Here is a 21,176-nt window from a genome sequence, read left to right as displayed (position 1 = left end):
AACCAAGACATCTTTCCCCTTGGGAAAAGCAGCTCTGTGCTGGGATCCAGCCACAGGGACTTTTGAGCCACCCACTCCTGCCCAGGTCAGACACCACAAGCCCCACCACACACACCCTGGGGAGGAGAAGCTCTCCAGGGCAGGAACATCCCTGACTTACCACACAACTTCTCCGTGTCCACGTTGCTGGAAGAAACACAAAAAGCTCCTGTTAGAGAGTGGGGCTGGTGTGGGGGAAACAGTGGTGGTGAGCAGGGGTCTGGGGGCTTGTCTTGAGTCCTGGTGGATTTTCATGTTTATGTACTTTCACAAGCTGCATTAGAAAAATAAGGGGCTGCAGAGGTTCAGAGCCAGCAGCTCAGAGCCATTCCCAGCCCCTGCAGCACCCAGGGGCTAATGAAGGAGCAGGAAGATCTGTTCCACCACCATCTCCTGGAGCTGAAGTGTGCTGGGAGAGCACCTGTGACAACAGGGTGGGGTAGAGATGGAGGTGCCCCACACCCCTGGCTGGCCAGCAGGGTTGGCAGCCCCATTTCTGAACCCTGGAGCTGCTTCTTCAACCCAGCTTCTTCCCCCAGAGGTGGGGAGCATCCAGCCAGGGCTCCCTCCCTGTCATCCCTGACCTCAGCCCAGGCCCTCCCCATGGCCGGACCCCCTCCAGCTGCTGCTCCTCCTCTTCCCTCCCTCAGAGCCCAGTGCTGCGGGGCTGTCTGCAGGCTCCCAGGGGCTGGATGATCCCACAGCCCTCCAGAGCAGTTGTTCCTGCCCTGAAGGTCGTTAAAGCAGGGATCTGGCTCCAAAATCCTGGAGGCAGGGGCCAGACCCCACCCTTTTCACTAACAGCACTGCACTGCACAATCCCCCAGCATCCCTGCAGGGCTTGGTCCCTCCTGTGGCTGCTAAAGGTGCTGCTGGGGGGGAGAGGGAGGAGGGAATGTTCAGAAACAGCCCCAGGTTTTGGGTTGGGTCTCCATGGTGCTGCAGGATCTGCTCAGGTGGCCAAAGCCACGGAGGCAGAGCTGCTCTCCATGCCCAGAGCCTGCAGGGACAGAGCCCAGCATGGCATTTATTCAAATCAGCCTCTGCTCCAGGCCTTCTGCTGCCTCAAAATCCCCCAGATGATTACAACCAATTTTAATCTTGATTGGGAAAGTGGAAGAGAGCCCCAAAGAGAGCTTTTCAAGTGTTTTTTAAGTGTTTAAGTGCTGGCACACATGGAGGAAGTGGCTGTACCTGGAGTTTGCCAGGCTCCCAGCACAAGGAATGCTGCAGTGCTGCTGTCCAGGGTGTGGGAAACCACAGCCACATCACCCTGTCCCTGCTCTGACACTGCTCACAGGGCAAAGGGACAAAAACACCCCCATGTAAAATTAGAGAACAGCATGTGAAGTGTCCAAAATGCCATTTAAGGTGAAATAATTAAGGCAAAAATCTTCCTACAGCTTTTCCCGAGACAGCAAAGGCTGTTTCTGTCTCTCCCTTTCTCCTGGGCTTCCACTGAGAACACTTGAACAGTGGGCAGTGGTTCAAAGCAGGGGAATATTTTGGTGTGAGGGTGGCAGAGCCAGGGCAGGGGACTGCAGCCCCTCTGCTCTGGGACTGCAGCTGGAGCTCTGAGGCAGCACGGAGGGGCAGCGTGAGGCTGGGATTCAGCTCAGCTATTTTAAACACACAGCAGCTGATTTAGGCAGGGCTCTGCGCACTGACCTGGCACTGCAGGCACTTTGTAAAGTGGAGAAAAAATCGTGTTTCCCTCGAGACTCAATCCTGATAAACCTGCAAAGCCACAGCCCCTCGCTCTGCCACCTCCAACTTTGCTGATCCCATCTCTGGGCAGCTCTGCCTGACAGAGACACTGGGGCTTGGGGCACTGGTGTGCACTGGAAAAACATTTTGCTCCTTCTGAAGTTTTCCCCTTTATTTCTGGCAGCTGCCTGGAGCCTGCAGAGCTGCTGCAGTGCTGCAAGAGCCCTGGCACTGCAGCACCCACAGCACAGCCTGCCAGAGCTGGCGCTGCAGGGAAACCCTGGCTCCCACCTGAGAGAAGGGAAGGAGTCGCCCAGAGGGGATGTGGACACCTGGTGCACACGTTATATTATCCAGGCATTTGCACTGGTCCCAGTGAGCACCTGGGGCTGGGACTGGTTTCAGCAGGAGCAAGGAGCCACCAGCTGCCATTCCAGCTCCAGCAAGGTGTGACAAGGAGCTGCCATCAGCTCCCACCTGTGGCTTCTAAGGTTATTAATAACTCTTTATATCTTGGCTGCTTGCTGCTTAACAAGAAATGTTAGCTAATCAGTCACTAAACCACTGAACATCGAACCGATCAACAACATCTCGTGGCAGAAATCCTCCCTCTGGGAGCTGTCCAGGGGAAGATCTGCTCCTTTTCCCCCTGTTCCACCAGCAGCCCTGCAGGGGAGCCTCTCCCATGTCCCCCAGGCTGCAGCAGCCCCCGGGCACAGGCAGGGGCAGACAGAGCACAGCAGGCAAACCCCGGGGCTGTGGGGCCATTCTCATGCTGCCAGAACCAATTCACACCAAAAACGGGGTGGAGCTCAGGGACAGAATGTGCACACCAAATCCTGACCCATTTTGCAGGGCTGCCAGGGGCAGCAGGCTTTCCTCTCTGCCATTCCCACTCCAAGAGAAGAGCCATCCTCTGCCTCCAAAGCACTCATCCTGAGACTCTCCACATTTCCCATAACTGTATTTTGACTGTGCTCAAACCACTGATTAACTGTAATTAAGCCTGAACTGATGATGGAGGAGCTTGTCATCATTATGCTGTTGGGATTTTGTCAGAATGTGCCTGGAATTTATGCAAGAAAACAGCAATCATCTGCAGAAAAGCAGACGGGTTGGTTTTTTTTTTTAATCATTTATCATGTTGGGAACCTCCACTGCCATCACAGATCTGGTTTCCAAACCTTTTTTGTGTGACACAGAGTGTTTCAGTCACTCTCCATCATCAGGGGCTGGCAGATGCTGCAGTGTCTGAGTAAAGAGAGGAGAGGGAATCCACTCAAATCCCTTCTTCCACACAATCACAGGCTTGAGGTTATTTCCACCAAAAGATGTTAAGAGGCACCAGGTCAGCACTTCCATCCCTTGTGGCTCCAGGTCAAAGGCTCTGAGCAATCTGCACCCAGTTCCTGAACACCCTCATGGAAAGATGCATTTTCTAGGCCTTGTTTTTCTCAATTTCCCCAACAGGTGCAGGACAGAAGGACAGGTAAAATCCAAACAGCAATTCCCTGGGCAGGTTTCACAGGGCAGGCATTCAACCCCTGCAATTCTGGATGCAGCTATGGAGCTCTCATACTTCCAAAAACAACAGTCTCTTCTCACCCAGACATTTCAGAGGATGAAAATGCTCTTCTCCAGGAAGATGAACCTTAGTGTGCCACTGCCAGAGCTGGTGTGGAGCTCTGGACCAGCCAAACAAAGCCATGGACCTGCCATTGTACCAGCTGCCATGCTGAGCTGAATTTGGGTTCAACATCAACTTTGAAATGCACAGAAGTAAAGTGAGGGGACACTTTATGGAACCATTTTCTGCAATGCAGAACAAGAACAGCCTCGTGTGGAGATGCAGAATGTGAAGTGACCCCAGCAGAGGTGTGTGATGCACAGGAGCCAGCGTCCCACCTGAGAGCCAGAGGGCTGGGAGGTGGACAGAGGAGGGCATGGGGCTCTCTGGAAGGACAACAAGAACTGTGGGACACCTCTGAAATATTCATGTTCCCAGCTGTCAGCTCTGGGCCCAGCAGCTGCAGGTTCCAGGGAAGGGTGAGGGTCAGGAGGGGTCTGGGCCTGGAGGTCTCTGCTACTGCCCCTCCCCAGGTCAGCCTGGCAGGGATGAGGAAACACGAATTCCAGCCTAGACATGACAAACACAGCACCAAACCCACCTGCTGGATTGAGGGTGAAACTTTCCCATCATCACAAAAGCTTCAGGACACAAAAGCAGCACAGCAGATCTGCTTGGAGAGCTTGTAGCTGCTTCCCAGCTTTGTACTACTCTTCAATCTGGCAGCAAATTTTGGCCAGCTCTCTGAAATATTAACTCCCTGACAGTGCAAGGAACAAGCCCAGGGGAGAAGGGATGTCCAAGCCACCATGGGGACAGCAGGGCACCAGCACAGCCCCCAGACAACACCAAATCCTGCACTCCCCAAACCCCATGTTTCCTACATTTGCAGGAATTTGCAAACAACTCTGTCTGAGGGTCCCTTCTGCTCTTGGTGCCAGGAAGAGAACAAAGACCCAAGGCTCATGTCCTGCTAACAGATGTCACCAGCTCGATGCTGTCACAGCTGCCCTCGTTAGCTGACGAGCTGGGGGGGCACTGCTGCAGCCACGGCTCTGGGGCAGCACAGCCCAGTCAGGCCTCCTCAGCTGCTCCAGACAGATGGAACAAGCCCTACCTGAAGGCAGGAGACCTTCCCTGCTCAGTTTTGAGCTGGGCTAAAGCTCCCAACTTCACAGAATCACAGAATGACAAGGTTGGAAGAGACCTCCAAGATCATCGAGTCCAACCCAGCCCCAACACCCCAACTAAACCCTGGCACCCAGTGCCACATCCAGGCTTTGTTAAACACACCCAGGGATGGGGACTGCACCACCTCCCCGGGCAGCCATGCCAGAGCTTTATCACTCTTGCCATGAAAAGCTTTTTCCCAATATCCAACCTATATTTCCCTTGGTGCAGCTTTTGCTGCACCCAGTGTTTTCCAGGGCTGTTGTGACTCTGAGATCACCCCAAAATGGAGAAAGAGGAAAGAAGCATTTCCAGAGGAAAGGGAACACTCACTGCAGCTTCCTGGGATCACAGCCCAGAGACAGAGAGGCTTTCAGGAGACACCTCCTGCTGCCCACACCCACAAGCCCAAGCAGCAGGCTCCCAGGAAAGCAGCACAAGGCTGCCCACCCCTGCCCACTCCTCTGCCCACCACTGCAGCAGGAACCAAACCCAGCTCCAACAGCACTGGGAGCCCCTCGCTCCCACTGCCCCACTCCCGAGTGGGTGATGGCACTGGGTGTCTGCTGTGGTGCCATTTGGTGGCTGTTGGCATCCCAGTGTGACAAGGGCCCGCTGTGCCACTGCCCTGGCTCCCTGCAGAGCCCTGGGACCAGTGTGTGCACCTCAGGCTGCCCCAAATTTCCTCACCCTGGCAGGGACCTGCGCCCTGGTCAAGGGTGTCAGAGGTGCAGGGGATGCTGGTGCTGGGGAAGCCAAACCTGCCCCAGACTGGGAGGAAGCTGTGCCCTTGTGCCCCAGCAGCACCCCAAGGTGTGCACAGAGCCCAGCCATGCATTCAGCAGCACCCAGCTCCTCCCAGTGCCAGCACAGACTCACCCACAGCACCCAGCTGGGCACAGAGACCCCAGTGAGGCCAAAAACACCCAAAAAGCTGGGATGAGAATCCCAGTCGAGCCCAAAAGAGCCCTCTGGATAACACCACTCACAAGGAGACCAGAGCTAAACACAATTCCTTCTCCTGCTTTGAGGGGCTTTCTTTTTTTCTCAAGTAGCTGCCCTAAATTCCCTGTTACATGCACCAGGCCCACTTGTGTTGGAAAGCAGCTCTTACATAAGAGCCAAGCAGTTCCTGAGTCAGCAGTGGCAGAGTCTGTGACTTTGTGTGTCCCCACACCAACACGGGCTCCTGCAGACACACAGCCTGCTCCACGGACTGCCTGTTCCTGGAGTGCCTTTTCCAAACCACAGCAATGGCATTTTCAGTGCCTGCTTGCCTTTGGAGCTGCAGGAAATCCGATGGCTGCTCTCAAAATGTCTGACTGCTCTCGGCACTCCCAGGGCTCGCTGCTGGTGCTCAGTGGCTCTGAGCACCTGCGTGTGGCAAGAGGTGGGTTTGTCTCACCCTGACTATTTATCACACCCACCTCCCAGCCTCCTCCCCCTCCAGTCAGGCAGTTTTAGCTTCTCCTGCGTCCCCTCCGTGCCACCGCCACGGTACTCACTCTGAGTGACGCCTGTCAATGCCACTGAACAACTCCCACAGCTCCTCCGAGCTCAGGATGCCATCAGAGAAATAGTTCTTGAACTCCTCAAATGACAGCTTCCCATCATCTGCATTCAAAGGAAAGGGAAGAGTAATTATATATCTGTGGAAAGCAGCATCCCAGCCCTGCAGGCCGCGTGGGACGGGGCTGGGCGTGTTCTGCATGATAATTACAGCACAGATCTCCCTGAGAGCCTGGCCCACCAGCCCGGCAAAAACACTGGGTGCTGCTGGAATTGCAGGTGGGGATTTCAGCCCTTCCCTAAAGGCCCCATTGCAGCGGCATGCAGACTGTCCAAGAACAAACAGCACACTCAGGGCAGCATCAGGTTTCCATGGAAAGAAAGTGCTCTCCATAGACTCAAGAGCTTTTTTCTTCCTCTCTGTGGAGGACTTCAGCTCCTGGGCTGCATTGTGATCTGCAATAAAAGCATCTCCTAAGCTACCAGGAAGGAAAAGAGCCCGAGAGAGTGTGGGAAGGCTCAGGGAAACCACTTGTGATTTTGGACCGCTTGGTTTATGGGTGCTGGATTAAAAACTGGGTAGCAGAGCCTAACTCCCAAATACCAGGGGCTCCAGGGGCACCCAGAAACAGGATCACCCAGCCAGGAGCACCTGTAAAACCCTGGACTGAGCACAGAGACAGAACCAATCCTGTGAGGGACCGAGCAGAAGCCTGACAGCCCCTGGGCAGGAGAAGGGTTTGGAAGGGGCTGTGTCCCGCGTGGTGCACAGATGGGGAATTGGGGGAGCCCATTCCCCAGCCCTGGGCAGGCTCTGGGATCTAGGTGAAGCAGGAAAGCGTTTTCCACCCTCCCTCTTCCAGCCAAACCTCCCAGTGGGAACGAGCCAGGCAGGGAGGGGGAGGCAGCAGCAGGAACAAAGCACTCACCGTTCTTGTCGGCTCGCCGGAAAATCTGCAAGACAAAACACAACAGGGCTCAGCGTGGCAGCAGGGAGAGAAGGGCAGCTGAACAGCGAGCCAGGCAGAACCCAGCACCACGGAAAATCACCGCCAGGAGCTCAGGGAGAAGCCCCAGCTGTTAGGACTGCACAGGCTGCTCCGGGAAATTCCCCTTTGCCAATGATTAAACCCATTTCTTGCCTCTAATGCACAGAGCCCTTGGCTGAGCGAGGCCGGCACTCACAGCAAGCAGCTTTAGAGAACACAGAGGCGAAGCAGAAAGGACTTTGCTACATCCTTGTGATGGCAACTGTTTAATTTTTCAGTCCACTTAAATGAAAGAACATTAGGAATAAACCCAGTCTGTAAAGAAGCACTTTGTGCATCTCCAACACTCCAGCACCTGCACCGAGCAGCTCCTGCCCTGAGCCTTGTAACCTCCCCTCAGCACAGCCCTTCCCCAACACCTCGGCACGCACACTCACTGCAATTAATCATTAATGAATTAATTAATCTGTAACTGCTTCGGCCACAGAGCACAGCTGGAGAGCTGCTCCAGTTCAGGGTCTCAACGCAGATTCCCAACCATGAGCTTTCTCCCATGCCCCAGGAGAAAGCTGGAGCAGCTCAGCCCTGCCGGGAGCTGATTCACCAGGAATTATTGGAAGGTCTGGGGCTGACTCTAATGAGGAACAGCATCACTTCTGAAGCCTGGCAACGTTTTCCCAGACCAAAATGTACGAGGTTTCGTCCAGCACACCCTAATGTAGCCAACGACAGAAAATTGTCTGTGAGGCAGCTGTCCTTTATATCATCCTGGCTGATGAAGAAATCTGCAGGTCTGAAGAAAGATTAGGAAAGAAATAGGGCCGGGAAAGGAGACAGAACCTCTCTGTTCTTGCCCCCACTCCGCCCTCGGAGCAGGCAGAGGCACCGCTGCCCTCTGCCCGGCTCCCCCCGCGCCGCCCCCGCCAGCCCCGCGCTGTTCCGAGGCCCCGACACCGCCCTGAGAAACTGAGGCAAAGTAGGAGCTGCCCAGGAAAACCCCCTGAACTCTGGCTTGCAGCTGGGCAGAGGCTGTTCTAGGGCTGGAGCTCCCTGTTCCTTCCCCGGAGCCAGGAGCAGGAGCAACTCCTTGGAGGATGCTCCGGCGAGCACAGCGAGCTCCTCCTGCCCCAGGCTGAGGAGCGGGGGCTGCCCCGGGCCGGGCAGAGCAGGAAACCAACCATCCATCCATCCCCCGGGATCCCAGCCGGCCAGAAAGGGGGTGGGCACCCCCCGAGCAGCACACAGCACGCACTGAGAGCTGAGATGGGACCTGCAGCTCCCAAACAGTGGCGATTTCTCTGGATTTAGAGCAAAGCTTTCTCCAGGTTAATGGGTTCCTTGTGGGGTCTCACGACTGCAGGGGCAGACCCTGCCATGGACTCTCCATCAAAGGAGAAGCTTCATCCTGCAGAGCTCTGTGTCATCAGAGGGACACATGGCTCATGTAATGACACCTCTGTGGCTCCAGGTGTCACAGAGGCCACCTAGCTCATCTCAGAGACAGTCAAGTGTCACCCAGGCACTTCGAGCGAGGGCAAACATTTCCCACTCACGGGCTGGCCTTGCTCAGCCGGGTTTATCTGCGGACTCAGAGGCAGAACACAACTTCAGGGGAGATCCCCTGGGGCTGAGGAGGTCTCTAACCCGGGGTGAGCCCACTGTGGCTTCAGCAGGAGCCTCAGCACACACAGTGGATGCCTCTCCCTCACTCCCAAGGCTCAGTGAGTTACATGAGCCAGTGCACACACGACAGCTCCAAACAAACAGGGCACAGGCAGGAGCTGTGAGTGCCACCAGGGCAAGGCCACGTCTGCTGCAGAGCCCCCGGCATGGCACAGCCCTGGCATGGCACAGCCCCTGGCATGGCACAGCCCCCGGCATGGCAGGGCTCTGGCATGGCACAGCCCCTGGCATGACAGGGCTCTGGCATGGCACAGCCCCTGGCACGGCACAGCCCCTGGCATGGCACAGCCCCTGGCACGGCAGGGCTCTGGCATGGCACAGCCCCTGGCATGGCACAGCCCTGGCCCCGGCTGCCTGCAGCCAGCCCATCCCTGAGCCCAGGACCAACACAGAGCCCTTCCATGCTCCACAGGGCCAGAGCTGTCCCCTCCCTGGGCACAGGCACATGCTCAGCCATGGCCGTGAGCTCTGTCCCCAGTGCGGACAGCACCCTGGGACAAAGCCCGGGAAAGGTGATGCAAAGCCAGGCTGGGAGGGGGATTAGGTCTGCGTGGGCTGCTGGAGGGCCCTGCAAGGAATCCCTCTCTTACCTCAGAGTGCAGCCTCGGAGGCACAGGGGCACTGCCTGGAGCCCGGGATGTTCCCTCAGCCCTTGAGCTTGTGCCCAAGCAGCCGCAGCCTCACCAGACCGAGGGAAGAGGCACTGAAACAGCATTTATTTATGGCATGAGCCCCACACGTACCCCGGGAAGGAAGGAGATTACAGGATTTCTCCCTGCCTGCAGGTCTGGAGGCAGCCGCGGCTGCTGGACAGGTAGCCAGGGACAGGCGGCTGCTGGGGAGGGGACAGCTGCCCTGGGGACAATGCGACATCGACCCGCGGCAGGCTAGACAGCCTGCGGCCAGGCACCAGAACCCGTCCTTCCTGAAGCTCCCGTGTCCCGGGACGGGAGAGAGCCAGCCCCGGGCACCAGCCTGAATCTCCCCGCGGCCGGAGAAGCTGCACAGGGCCATGGCAGTACTGCGGCTCGTACCGCGCCTGCAGCGAAGCGTCTCGGGCAAAGCCCTCCTCCTCCTCCTCCTCACTTCTCCCAAAGGCAGGAGATGTGCAGGCAGGTCTCAGAGGAGCAGCAGCCGCCGGGATCTGTGTTGGGCAGCGCTGCCGGGAGCAGGCGGGGCAGGAGCTGCCGAGGGATGCTCGCCCCAACCAGCCTGGGGGCAGCTGGGCACCGGCCAAGTGCCCAGACCCAAAGGTGCAGAGATTAAACTCACCCTGCCAGCTCCGGAGCAAAGGTGGGAGCAAAGGAGTCACAGGGTAGAGGAAGAGAAGCCGTCAGAACCCGGAAAGCAGCTGCTAGCGTTGTTAACATTTCCCATTTTAATTGCTTTAATGACACCCTGAGGGATGGATGTGCGACTCTACGAGTGCCCTGAGGAGCTGAGCTGGAACACAGCTGTCACCACCCGCCCCCTCCTGCCCACCTTCCCTCAGCCAAGTAATTAGGGCGGTTAATGATGCTGGCTGGAGAGCCTGGCAGCCCGAGCCCCCCCGGCAGCACAGAGACCCCGATCCCCAGCTGGCAGCTGCGAGCGGCACCACGGCCGCGCTCCCCAGCGCCTCCCTGGGCTTGCCAGGAGGTTTGGGCTGGACCAGACGTGGCATTCACCTTCCCAAAGTGCTGCCCGGGATCTGCTGTTCCCCTCCTCGGGGATGGACTGGGGCACGGGGGTGAACCTGGAGCGGGTCAGGACGGAGATGACAGCAGGGACAGGACAGCTGGCACCGACCTGGGCTGCTCAGGTGCCCGGGCACCACCAGCCCTCCTCCTTAACCCTCGCTGGTTTTCTCCTCCTCCTCCCTGCGGCAGGCCAGGGGCAGCACCTCTGTCCCCACATGTCCCTGGTCCACAGGGTGGCTCGGAGCGCAGCGGTGCCGGACCCTCGGCAATGCCAGGGCTCTGTCACCAGGGAGATTTGGGCAGGAGCAGGAGGTGCTCCAGGGGTGGCTCTGGCACCTGCCCGGCATGCCGCCGCCTCCCCCGGAGCCCCGGCCCCCGTCACAGGAGGGGACGCGGTGTGACAGGAGGAACTGTGCCAGCATCCCCGAACACAAAGAGCCACCACCTGCATTTCCAACTCCCCCGTGCCACCCACAGCCGCCAGGATGCCGAGGCAACCTCCAACCCGGGCGGAGCATCCTCCTCCACAATCCCGGAGCTTCGGGAGCGGGCAGGGACAGGGGCTGCACCCGGGGGCTGCCGCAGGCAACGCTCTGCTGAATCCCATGGCTGTGAACAGCTCCAGGGAACCTTCTACAGCGTTCCTGCCACACAGCTCCCGCTCCGGGAGTCATGACAGCCAGCTCTGGAAGAGGCGTGGGCTGTCTGCAGCCACCAGAGGCCCAGCATCCAGCAGGAGGACACGACATCATTGCTGAAGCCATCGCGACCATGCACAGCTCCGGGCTGGCACGGGCGCATCCCTCGGGCCGGTTCCTCCGGGAAGGAGCCTCACCCCGACGCCGCCCGTGCGGCGGCTCCCCGAGGGGGCACGGCGGCCCCGGGGCTGGGCAGGGTGCGGGGGTCCCGCCCGCGGTACTCACGTCGTGGAAGATGGGCAGCGGCTGGCGGTGGGGCTTGGGGCCGCGATCTGCGGAGAGCAGGCACACGGCCAGCAGCTCGGCACACGACATCATGGTCCCGGCGGGCGCGGGTGCTGCGGACACCGCGGAGCGGAGCGGAGCCGGAGGGTGCAGAGCCTTAGGGCGCGGTGCGGTGCCCTGGGATGCGGAGCGGTACCGCAGGGCACGGGCTCGGTGCGGTACCGTAGAGATGGGCTGGGTGCGGAAAGAATGGCCTCGGTGCGGTAGGGATGGGTCTGGTTCCGTGCCTTAGGGATCAGCTGCGTGCCGGAGGGATAGGTTCGGTTCTGTTCGGTGCTGTAGGGATGGGTTCGTTTCTGTTCGGTGCGGCTCAGTTAGATTGGGCAGGGTGGTTCCGCCCGGCTCGGCAGGCTCGGTTCGGCCCGGTTCGGCTCGGCTCGGCCCGGTCCGTGTGCAGGTCGCGCCCCGCCGATCCCGACTCAGCCGAGCGGCTCCGCCGCCCCAGCCAACTTTGGCTCCGCGGAGGGCCCGCCCACTCCGCCATCCGATTGGCCACGGACTGTGATTGACACCAATAACCACCAATAGGCTTGGCGGAGGGGAGAGGGGCGGGGCCGCGCTGGGTCCCCGTGCCCGCTCGCCGCCGGGGCGGTCCCAGTTGGACCCAGAGCAGCCCAGTGGGCTCCACTCGTGGGGTGTGTGACCGTCCCTGAGTGTCCCCGTGTGAGCATTGGTGTCCGTGTGGTCACTGCTGGCCCCGCTGTAGCGCTGGGTGCCTCAGCTGGCCCTGGGGTGGCTCTAGTCTGGTGATGGATGGTCCCACTGTGGTCGTTGTTGACCCCACCGTAGCCCTGGGTGCCCTAAGCGAGGCCCCAGTTGGTCCCAGTTTGACTGTGGGTGGTCCCAGTGTGGTTGCTGTTGGCCCCACCATAGTGCTGATTGCACCAATGCGGCCCCAGTTGGTCCCAGTTGAGCCGTGGATGGTCCCAGTGTGGTTGCTCTTGGCCCCAGGGTAGCCCTGGTTGCCCCAGATGGCCCTGGGATGCCCCAGTTTGACCATGGGTGGGCATAGTGTGGTCATGTCTGGTCCTAGCATGGCCCTGGTTGTCCTACTGTGGCTCCAGTTGGTCCCAGTTTGACCACAGTGGTCCCAGTGCAGTTGCTGTTGGCTTTGGGATAGCCCTGATTGTCCCAGTTGGTCCCAGTTTGATCACAGGTGGTCCCAACATGGACACTGATGGCACTGGGAAGGTCCTGGTTTCCTCAGCTGGCCCTGGATTGGCCCCAGTTTGACCACAGGTGGTCCCACTGTGGTTTTGGTGGCCCTGGAGGGGTCCCCTGACACCCAGACTGGTTCCAATGAGTTCCTGGTGGTGCCAGCTCCTCCATGCCCCCAGTGCCAGGCAGCCTTTGCTCCGAGCTGCTCCAGAGCATCATGCCAGGATCCTGGTACCTCCAGAGATGTGAGCCCCCCCTGCCCCAGCAGGCTGGGGGACACAAGGAGGAGGAGGAGGGGGAGGGGGAGGAGCTGGAGCTGTCCCCATCCCCTGCCTGGCACTTGGGGGCTTGTGCCTGCATTCCAGAATTTCACTTCCTAAAAAAGGGGCATGAACCTGTTTTTCTTGGATTTTGCAAAATCCCAGGCAAGCTTTGCCTCTCTCAGCACCACTCTGCTTTCACATGGAGCTCTCCAGGACACCCTGATTGCTGAGCTCAGCTCTGCTTAAGCCAGGCTCAGATCCAAGCTCCTTCCCCACCCCAGCGTGACCAACTGCAGCACGTGGAGCTCGCTCACCTCCTGCTCCCTCTGGGATAACGTGCTCCAAGCTGAGCCCACGGCATCACAGCTATTTTTACCATCTCCCAGCTGTTCCAGGTGTGTGCAAGGCAAAAGAGGTGGAAAAAGCACAGCTGGGCCCTGGCAGGGGCATCCAAGGGCTCCAGGGTGCACGTGCACTCACTGCCCTTGGCACGGGGCTGTCCCTGTCCCCAGGGAGGCAGAGAGGTCCAAGGGCTGGAGCTGCTGAGCACAGCCATCATCAAATCCAACAGAAATGGGAGCAGGAACAAAACACAGGCAAGGGTTGCAGCAGGGACAGGGGCTCACCTTGCCAAGGAGCATGGAAGGGGCTTGGGTGATGGTAAGGCTCTGCCATGGATCAAAATCCTCCCCTTGGAAGGGCTTCCCACACCCATCTGCCCCAAAAATCCACACTTGGTGCCCAGTGGGATGCCTGGGAGTCAGCATGAGTTTCCATGTGGGAAGGAGCAGCCTGAGAGTGAGGGTGAAGTTCAGGCAAACTGCTGATGGCAGGAGGTAACCGGTGCCCCCAGCTCCCAGAAAGCCACGGCAGGGAAGGGGGACATGGCCCCGGCTGTGGGGGACACCAGGGCTCTGCTCTGCTCCCCAGCACCTCAGTGGGGAGGAATTACAGGGAGCAGCCACTCAACAGCATCCCAGGAATAAACAATGCTGCTCTTCAGCTCCCTGAGTTCCCTCCTCGTGGAGCAAACAGGAGAGGTTTTTGGGAGTGGAAATAGGGAAGGGTGGGGTGGGATGCAGAGGTGGGGCAGGACACCCCTGCTTATAGAGACCCCAAACCCTGCTAGGACCCTCTGAGGGGGGTTAGGTTAAAGGTACAAACCCCTTAGGGGGGCATCTAATGCCACTGCCAGCCTGTCCTGGAGCTCACCTGACCCCCAGATCCCAGCCCTACAGCACAGGGCCAGCACACCCCGGGGCTGCCTGGGCTCAGCAGATCCTGCACAGCATTTTCCAGTGCCAGTGGGGTCACCAGTGCAGCCCAAGAGCAGCCCAGGCTGGCTGGACGTGGTCCCTGTGGGGTCCCACTGCCTGGCAGTGAGCTGAGAGCCCAAGGAGCAGGCAGGATGAGTGCAAGGTGCCCATCCCCTGACCGTGCTGCCTTCACCTGACAGAGAAAAGCAGCTTTGCAGCAGATAAATCAAACCAGGCGGTGCCTGGGGCTGCTTCCCAACGCTGCCATGTGCTCTTCCAAAGCAGCTGCCATCAGCTCCCTCTCCAGCCACCCGAAATAGCAGAGGGAAGCCCTTCAGCTGCATCATGAATCATCCTGGGAGGCAGAGTGGTTATTTTTACGGTGCCGTGGCTCACGTGGAGTGGCAATGCAGCCCCCAGGGCTGGGCAGTGCTGCTGCAGGGGGACACAGCCCTGTCCCTGCCAGGGGGGTGGCAGTGCCAGGGGTCCCAGAGGCTCCCTGTGAGGGCAGTGTGATGGTGTTGCCATCAGAGAGCTTTGCCTTCTCTCGGGGAAAGAGGCAGAGCTGTGCTGCTGCTGGGGGTGGGCTGGCTGTGGGAACAGCCCTGTGGAGCTCGGGATGTCAGTGCAAGTCCTGTCCCCTCTCCCTGTGCTCCCTGGCTCCCAAAAAACCATTTCCTGTGCCGGGGTCTCTCCCCTTTGCAGCACTGCAGATCACCATCACTATCAGCATCAGCATCCATCACCACGGAACTCGGCAGAGGAGAGGAGGAGGGATGGCTGGGGAGGAGCTGGCAGCTTGTGAGCACCAAAGCTTTTGTTTTCAGGTCTACCCAGTGGACGGGCATTGGAGTGGACCTGCCAGGAGACTTGCAGGACTTGCCAAAAGATCGCACAAGACTGGTCAGTGAGTACTTTGTTACTGGGGACACTGCACACACACCCATGGGAAAAAGAGCATTCCCTGGCGGCAGGGAACTTTTATACCCCGGGGGTGGGGACAGAGGAAGAGGTCTACAGCCAGTGGGACACCAGTGGGGAGTGGCGAGGAGAGGGGTAACCCAGGAGAGAGACCACCAGGGGGGACTGGGGTGGGTGAGGCAAAGACCACCTGATGGGGGAAAGGGATAACAAACCATGTGATACAGCATAAGCTATACAGTGCAATATAAACATTACTCTGTGCAAATTTCCATCACCCAGTGCAAAAGAACAACTAAATAAACTAGTGCTCCACAACACTGGCACATGGCTGGGCTGGGCACCCTGCAGAGACTCACAGAAGCCCCAGCACCTGCCACCTCAGGGGACAAACAGCAGCCCTGCAGTGGAGGACACGGCAGGCAGGGGCTGTGCCCTCCCACCTGTCCCTGTCCTCCTGCCCTGGCTCTGTGGGCAGGAGTGCCATGGATCAGCGCAGCAGGAACAGTTCCAGTGTCACTGTGTGGAAAAGCCCCGTTTGAAGGGGTGGCAGTGTGACAAACCAGATCTTCCCACCCAGGCACAGGGGTCACCTGTAGTATTCAGCACAACCCCTGTGGCAGGGAGAAACGACGAGGAGGACTCCATCTTATCAGAAGGTTAATGAATTACTTTATTATTCTATATTATTCTATACTATATTACACTATATTTTAACTGAATTTGTACAAGCACTTAATTGTACTTCACTGTTTAGAATTTTGTGACTGTCAGCTGACAGTTTTGACACACACACACACACACATGGATTTAATTGGTTAATGAATTAAAATACACTAAAATTTAATTACTAATTCTCTTTAGGTAAATTTTTCACAATACATTTTACTTGTGAACAACACAGGAGCAGTAAATGAGAACAGAATTGGTTTTTCCTTTCTTTGAGGTTCAGAGAATGTAAATTCCAGAAATATTCTTGGGAAGTTGTGCCTTGCTTTTCTTTGTAAAGAGAAATGTGGTGACAGGCTGTGTGTGACACCACCCTGCTGGGCACTGGTTTGGAGATGGCAGGGCCCTGGCTGGCCCTGCTGCCATGCTTTGGATGCTGGGAAAGCTGGGAAAGGGAATGGTGTGCGGAGCTGAGCCGTGGGGCTTGGCACCCCACTCCTGCACCTGCACCCACACATTCCCAGCTGTGAGAACAATCCAGGGGCAGCACAGCCAGCCAGGGACTGCCCCAGCTGTGGGAAGAGAGGCACAAGGATGCAGGCAGGAGGCCAGGCAGTGGTGATGGGCTCTCTGTGGCGCCCAGCAGCCTGTGCTGAGCCTGGCATCCCATTGCCTGCCGCTGCAGGAGCGGGGTGAGTTTACACAACATGGTCAGGGTGAAATATTTATCAGGCTGTTTAAAGGAAAACCAGGCAGGAGGCTGGGCAGGAGGAGGGGAGAAAGTGCACAAACACAGGCAGGAAGTAGCACGGCCCTGGCTGCCACTAGGGCAGGGGACACAGCCCTGCTGAGCCCCTCCTGGCTGCCAGGGAGCCCCTGGCAACTCCCAGCACCCCTCCCTGGGGGTCCCCAATGCCTCAGTCCCTGCAGAGGGATCAGGGCACGCAGGGTCAGGGCTGCTGCTGGCAGACAGCGTGTCCCCAGCCAGCAAGGACACAGGGACCTCGAACTTTGGGCTGGAAACTGGTGCCAGCAGGTGGCTTGAGGCAGCACCAAGAGCTGGGTGAATGGGGAAAGCTGGGAACTCAGTGGATGGAGTGGCTTCACACTGGCCCCGTGCTGCAGCCACAGCCAGGAAAATGCTGCCAGGAGAGGAGCCAAGTGAGGACAGGGGCTGCTGAAAGGAAAGCAAACCCCATCCAGACCCATCATCCCATCCTCCTGCAGCACAGCCTCTTTGGAGGAGCAGGGAGGGAAGGATCAGGCCCAGATCCCACCCTGTGTGGGACCAAGGACCAAAGCACCTCTGGCAGCCCCAGGTACGAACACACCTGGTCATGGATTTCAAGTTCAAAGTGGAAAACAGAGCACAAAAGAAGCCCAAACCTCCCTTTCTCAGCAGAGGTCCCCACCACCCCTCACACCCCCAGCACCTGAGCACAGCCGAAGGGCAGAGTCAGTAGAAACCTTTATTAAACACAAAGCTCAGAGGAACACAAGCTTGTTAAATGGCAGTAAAAGTGAAAGTGCGTCTCCAGCTCAGCCCAGGGGGACCCCAGGACCCCCCTCCCCTCCTCTCCCAGCCCCAGTGGCCTGGGATGGGGAGCCAGAGCCGTAAGGCTGAAGGGCTGCACAGGGAGGGGAAGGGAAGCCTGGAGACAGCGTTGGGTGCTCACCTGCAGAGACACTCCCCCTGGACACCTCTGTGTCCCCTGAGGGGACACGCACACGGTGCCAGGGCCACCAGCCCCACCCAGCCCCGTCCCCGCTCCCGCAGCCACCTGCCACAGCCGTGGCCTTGCCAGCCCCGTTCTGGACACAAGCAAAGCCAGGATGTGCTGGTGAGACCCTGGTGGCACCCTCCATGTCCCACCAGCACTGTCCTCCTGCCCCCTCCATGTCCTGGGAGAGCTCCACATGCCATAAATAATAAATAAATAACCCACGCTCAGCCAGGCTGTGGGCAGCCCCCATGCAGGGGGACAGCCCCAACCCAGAGCCCCCCGCATCTCCACCACCCCCTCCCAGCACAACAAAAACTCTCAGCACCCCCACTCTGCTGTACAGCCCCCCCAAACCCCCATGGAAATGAAACGCTGTCCCCAGGGGACAATAATAAATTAATCAAATCATTAATCTATACACAGGACTGCTTAAAGCTCTGGAATGGGCTCCTGGGGGGCAGTGGCTCTGCCCTGGGCAGTCGCCCCTGATCAGGGCCCCCGAGATGGGGGGGTCCCCCGAGATGGGGGGTCCCCCGAGATGGGAACCCCACCCTGGCATCCTCTTGTGGGGCTGGAGCTGGGGATGCCAGCAGGCTGGAGGGATAACGAGAAAATATTGCAAAAAGGGATGGGGGAGGAACGGCGGGCACTGGAGCCAGAGGGGCAGCCCTGCCCCGCCCTGCCCTGCCCTGCCAGCGCTGCCCCCTGCCCTGGCAGCTCCCCCGAGCACCCGGGCGGGCACAGCTTCAGAAGTCCAAGGGGGTGAAGTCCCCAAAGTTGCAGTCGAAGAGCTCACTGATGCCCTCGCCCTCCTCCAGCCCAAAGTGATAGTCCTGCGCCTGCGGCGGCGACAGGTTGATGAACTCATCGGCCAAGAAGCCCGCCAAGTCCTCCCTGCTCTGCTCCAGCAGCATGTCCATGGAGGCCAGCGGGGACAGGCTTACCTCCTCCTCCGGGCTCTTGCTGGGCAGCGCGCTCGGCCCTGGCAGCAGCGCTTCTGTGGGGATGGAAAGCAGCTGTAAATCCCATCATACTCTCCAAAGAAACTCCAAAAAAAGCTTTTTTGACTATGGAGATCCTGCCTTCCCACCCCCCTGCCTTGCTGGGGTGCCCGAGCAGCATGCCAGCTCCTTGCTTGTGCCAAGAGCAGAGGGGCTGAGAGCCACCGTGACATCCCACCAGCTCCTCCCTCGTGTCCCCAGGCTCCTCATGTCCCTAGCTCCCTCGTGTCCCCAGGCCCTTTGTGTCCCCAGCTCTCTCATGTCCCCAGGCCCACCTTGCTCTCCAGGCAGCAGCGGCATGTTCACATCCTGGGCAGGATGCAGGAGCAGGGAGGCTCTGGGCTGTGAATGGCTGGGAGAAGAGTCCTCAGCAGGGGCTTTGAAGGGGCTCTTGACAGGACTGCAGACCCCCGAGCTGTCCTCGGGGCAGAGGAACACATCGATGGGGCCCTGAGTGCTTCGCACAGAGACCTGGAACGCCTGGGGAGGGGACAGGAGTGAGACAAGGTGGCACAAGGACGCCCAGGGAACACCAGGCTGTTCAGGGAGGGCACAGGAGGAGCAGAGAGTGACCCCAGCTCACCTCTGCTGGGTCTGACACCTGCAGCTGGGTCTCTGGGGGGGCTTTGATAACCATCACCATTTGCTCCGCGGGGTCCACAATGCTGCGGAGGTCCTGGCAGGTGACATAGGCTGCGGTGGGGCGGGTCAAGGAAGGGACAAGGGGATGTGGGCAGAGAAACACCCTGCCTTGTGACACCGGGGCTCAACCACAGCCGCCACCCAGCCAGCCCCGCCCAGAACCAAAGGATATTGCTGGTTGGCGGGGTCCTCGGTGAGCAGGCGCAGCTGCACCGTGCACATCTGGATGAGGTCATCCAGCTGCCGCTCGGCTGCCTGCAGCTCCCGCAGCTCCTTCTCCAGCAGCCGGTGCCGGCCTGGCGCTCCCACGGTGGCCTGGCTGCCCCTGGGGAGCACCGTGCCCATCAGGAGCCAGCCCCCACAGCTGCCTGTGCCCCACCCAGGCCAGGCCACATCCCGCCCCACAGCCAGGGAACCAGCCCGGCAGGGATTTGCAGCAGACCACTCCCCAAGGCTGGATGCAGCCCCCCCTCCCCTGGATGACATGGGGAGCCCCAGGGGGACTCGCAGGAGCTTCATGCCATTGAGCACAGCCCTTCCCACAGGGGGCCAGCACTTGGCCTGCAGCAGAAGCTCTGGTGACCCCACCCTGAAATTCTCCATCCAAGTAAGACACTCCTCCACCCAGACAGCTTCCCCACCCCAGGAACAGCCAGGCACAGCCCCATGAGCCCAGGGACATACAGCCACTGGATGTGGTTCTTGGACTTCTTGGTGATGAGCTGTATGCCCTCCAGGACATTGGTGATGTCGTAGATACGCCTCTTCTGCACCTTCAGCACCTCAGCCGCCCAGTTGAGGTCCACCACACCATCTGGGGACTGGCTCAGCAGCTCCAGGAAGCGCTTGGTGGTGAGGTTCAGGGAGGTTTCATAGCGGGACTTCTCTCCAGGAGACTTTGCCCCTGCCAGACGTGGGGGACAAGTGTCATTCAGCCACAAGGGAAACCCAGAGAAGAAGCTGAAAGGTCACAAAACTCCTGCCATGCTTGCAAGTGGCTTGTGGACTAGTGACCAAACCCAATCTGTTTTCTCAGGGCAATGGGGTGAGCTGCCCAAATGCCCTGCAGGAAGGATGTTGCAGCACCTGGCACAGGCTGTGACATCTGTGCTCCGTTGTGACCACAGCTGTGACTGAGACTCCGAGTGCCAGGCAGGGCTCGGGGGGAGAAAATAGCAGGTCCACCTGGGACACTGCACTGACACCATGCTGGCACCTCCAGCTCCATCCCACAGGGAGGGACAGAGCCAGTGTGGTGCCCAGCAGAAGGGCAGGACAACCGTGCCACCAGCACCGGGCACAGCAGTGAGTGTGGAGAGTGGACAGAGGCAGGCCAGCCGCAGGGACAGCCCATCCAGACTGACACAAAGGGCCTGGAAGAACCTGCCAGGGATGGCAGGGGAGCAGAGTGGGGGTGCTGGACCTCTGCTCTGAGCTGGGCTGACAAGGGGGGCGGAGGGAGTGGAGCTGATACCTTTAGCAGGGTTCCTGGCCTTGCCCCGGCTCACTGGCAAACTCTCTGCTATGTACTGGTGATCCGTCTCCAAATTCAGCTTCCTCTTCACCTGCAAGGGACGGGGTCAGCACAGGGACAGCCACCCCCAGGCTGCACTGCTGCTGAAGGGTTTCTGTGAGGAACCCCCAGCACTGTGGGGTACAGACAGCCCAGATCCCGGCAGCAGGGGGGTGACAGGAGCTGTCACACACGCCGGCGGGGATGGGGGGCTGTCCCAGCCGCGGGGGCCCTGCCAAAGCCGGCGTGGGCCGTGGGTGGGGAGGCAAAGCACGGCCCGGCGCCCGGGCCTGCGGCTTCCGGAGCGGCGGCGGGGCAGGGCCGGCCCGGCAGGTGCTGCGTGGCACGGCCCGGCCGTACAGCCTGGCACAGCCGGGAGCCCCGGGCACGGGCTGGCACGGAGCAGGGCACGGCACGGCATATGGCACGGCACGGGGCACAGCAGGGAGCAGCACGGCCCGGCCCGGTATGGAGCACTGTCCGGTATACAGCACGGCTCGCTGTACAGCCCGGCTCGGTACGGCACGGCTCGCTACACAGCACGGCCCGGTATCCAGCCGGCTCCATTGTACAGCCCGACTCCGTGTAGCCCGGTCGGGTATACGGCCCGGTCGGTACACGGCCGGTTCGAGACCCAGTACTGCATAGCCCGGAACACAGCCCGGGCCCGCCGGCCCCCGGAGCCCCCGCCCGGCCCCGGCCC

The 21,176-nt window shown here is 59.5% G+C and overlaps 2 protein-coding genes across 2 annotated transcripts in view; both read right to left on the bottom strand.

Annotated features, from left to right (window-relative positions):
* Positions 1–11,727, bottom strand: part of NECAB3 (N-terminal EF-hand calcium binding protein 3) — a 28,829-nt gene extending 17,102 nt beyond the window's left edge. Inside the window, exons 1-4 of the mRNA XM_041478711.1 lie at positions 11,267–11,727; positions 6,922–6,946; positions 5,989–6,097; positions 161–186 (exon numbers count right to left, since the gene is read on the bottom strand). Of these exons, the coding sequence (XP_041334645.1) occupies positions 161–186; positions 5,989–6,097; positions 6,922–6,946; positions 11,267–11,359 (253 nt within the window). The 5' untranslated portion in view covers positions 11,360–11,727. The remainder of the gene's footprint in view (positions 1–160; positions 187–5,988; positions 6,098–6,921; positions 6,947–11,266) is intronic.
* A 5,317-nt stretch (positions 11,728–17,044) lies between these two features.
* On the bottom strand, positions 17,045–20,534 carry E2F1 (E2F transcription factor 1; the record flags this gene model as incomplete). Its single annotated transcript, XM_041478674.1, has 6 exons — positions 17,045–18,314; positions 18,594–18,798; positions 18,902–19,016; positions 19,133–19,285; positions 19,645–19,864; positions 20,435–20,534. Coding segments are annotated over 6 exons (1,044 nt in total), but the record flags the coding sequence as incomplete, so codon positions are not given.
* Positions 20,535–21,176: the final 642 nt, after the last annotated feature.

Source organism: Pyrgilauda ruficollis, unplaced genomic scaffold, assembly GCF_017590135.1.
Source record: "Pyrgilauda ruficollis isolate IOZ18807 unplaced genomic scaffold, ASM1759013v1 scaffold46, whole genome shotgun sequence".
NCBI lineage: Eukaryota > Metazoa > Chordata > Aves > Passeriformes > Passeridae > Pyrgilauda > Pyrgilauda ruficollis.
Note: the sequence above shows the minus strand (reverse complement) of the source record. Positions and strands in the feature narration are given on the sequence as shown.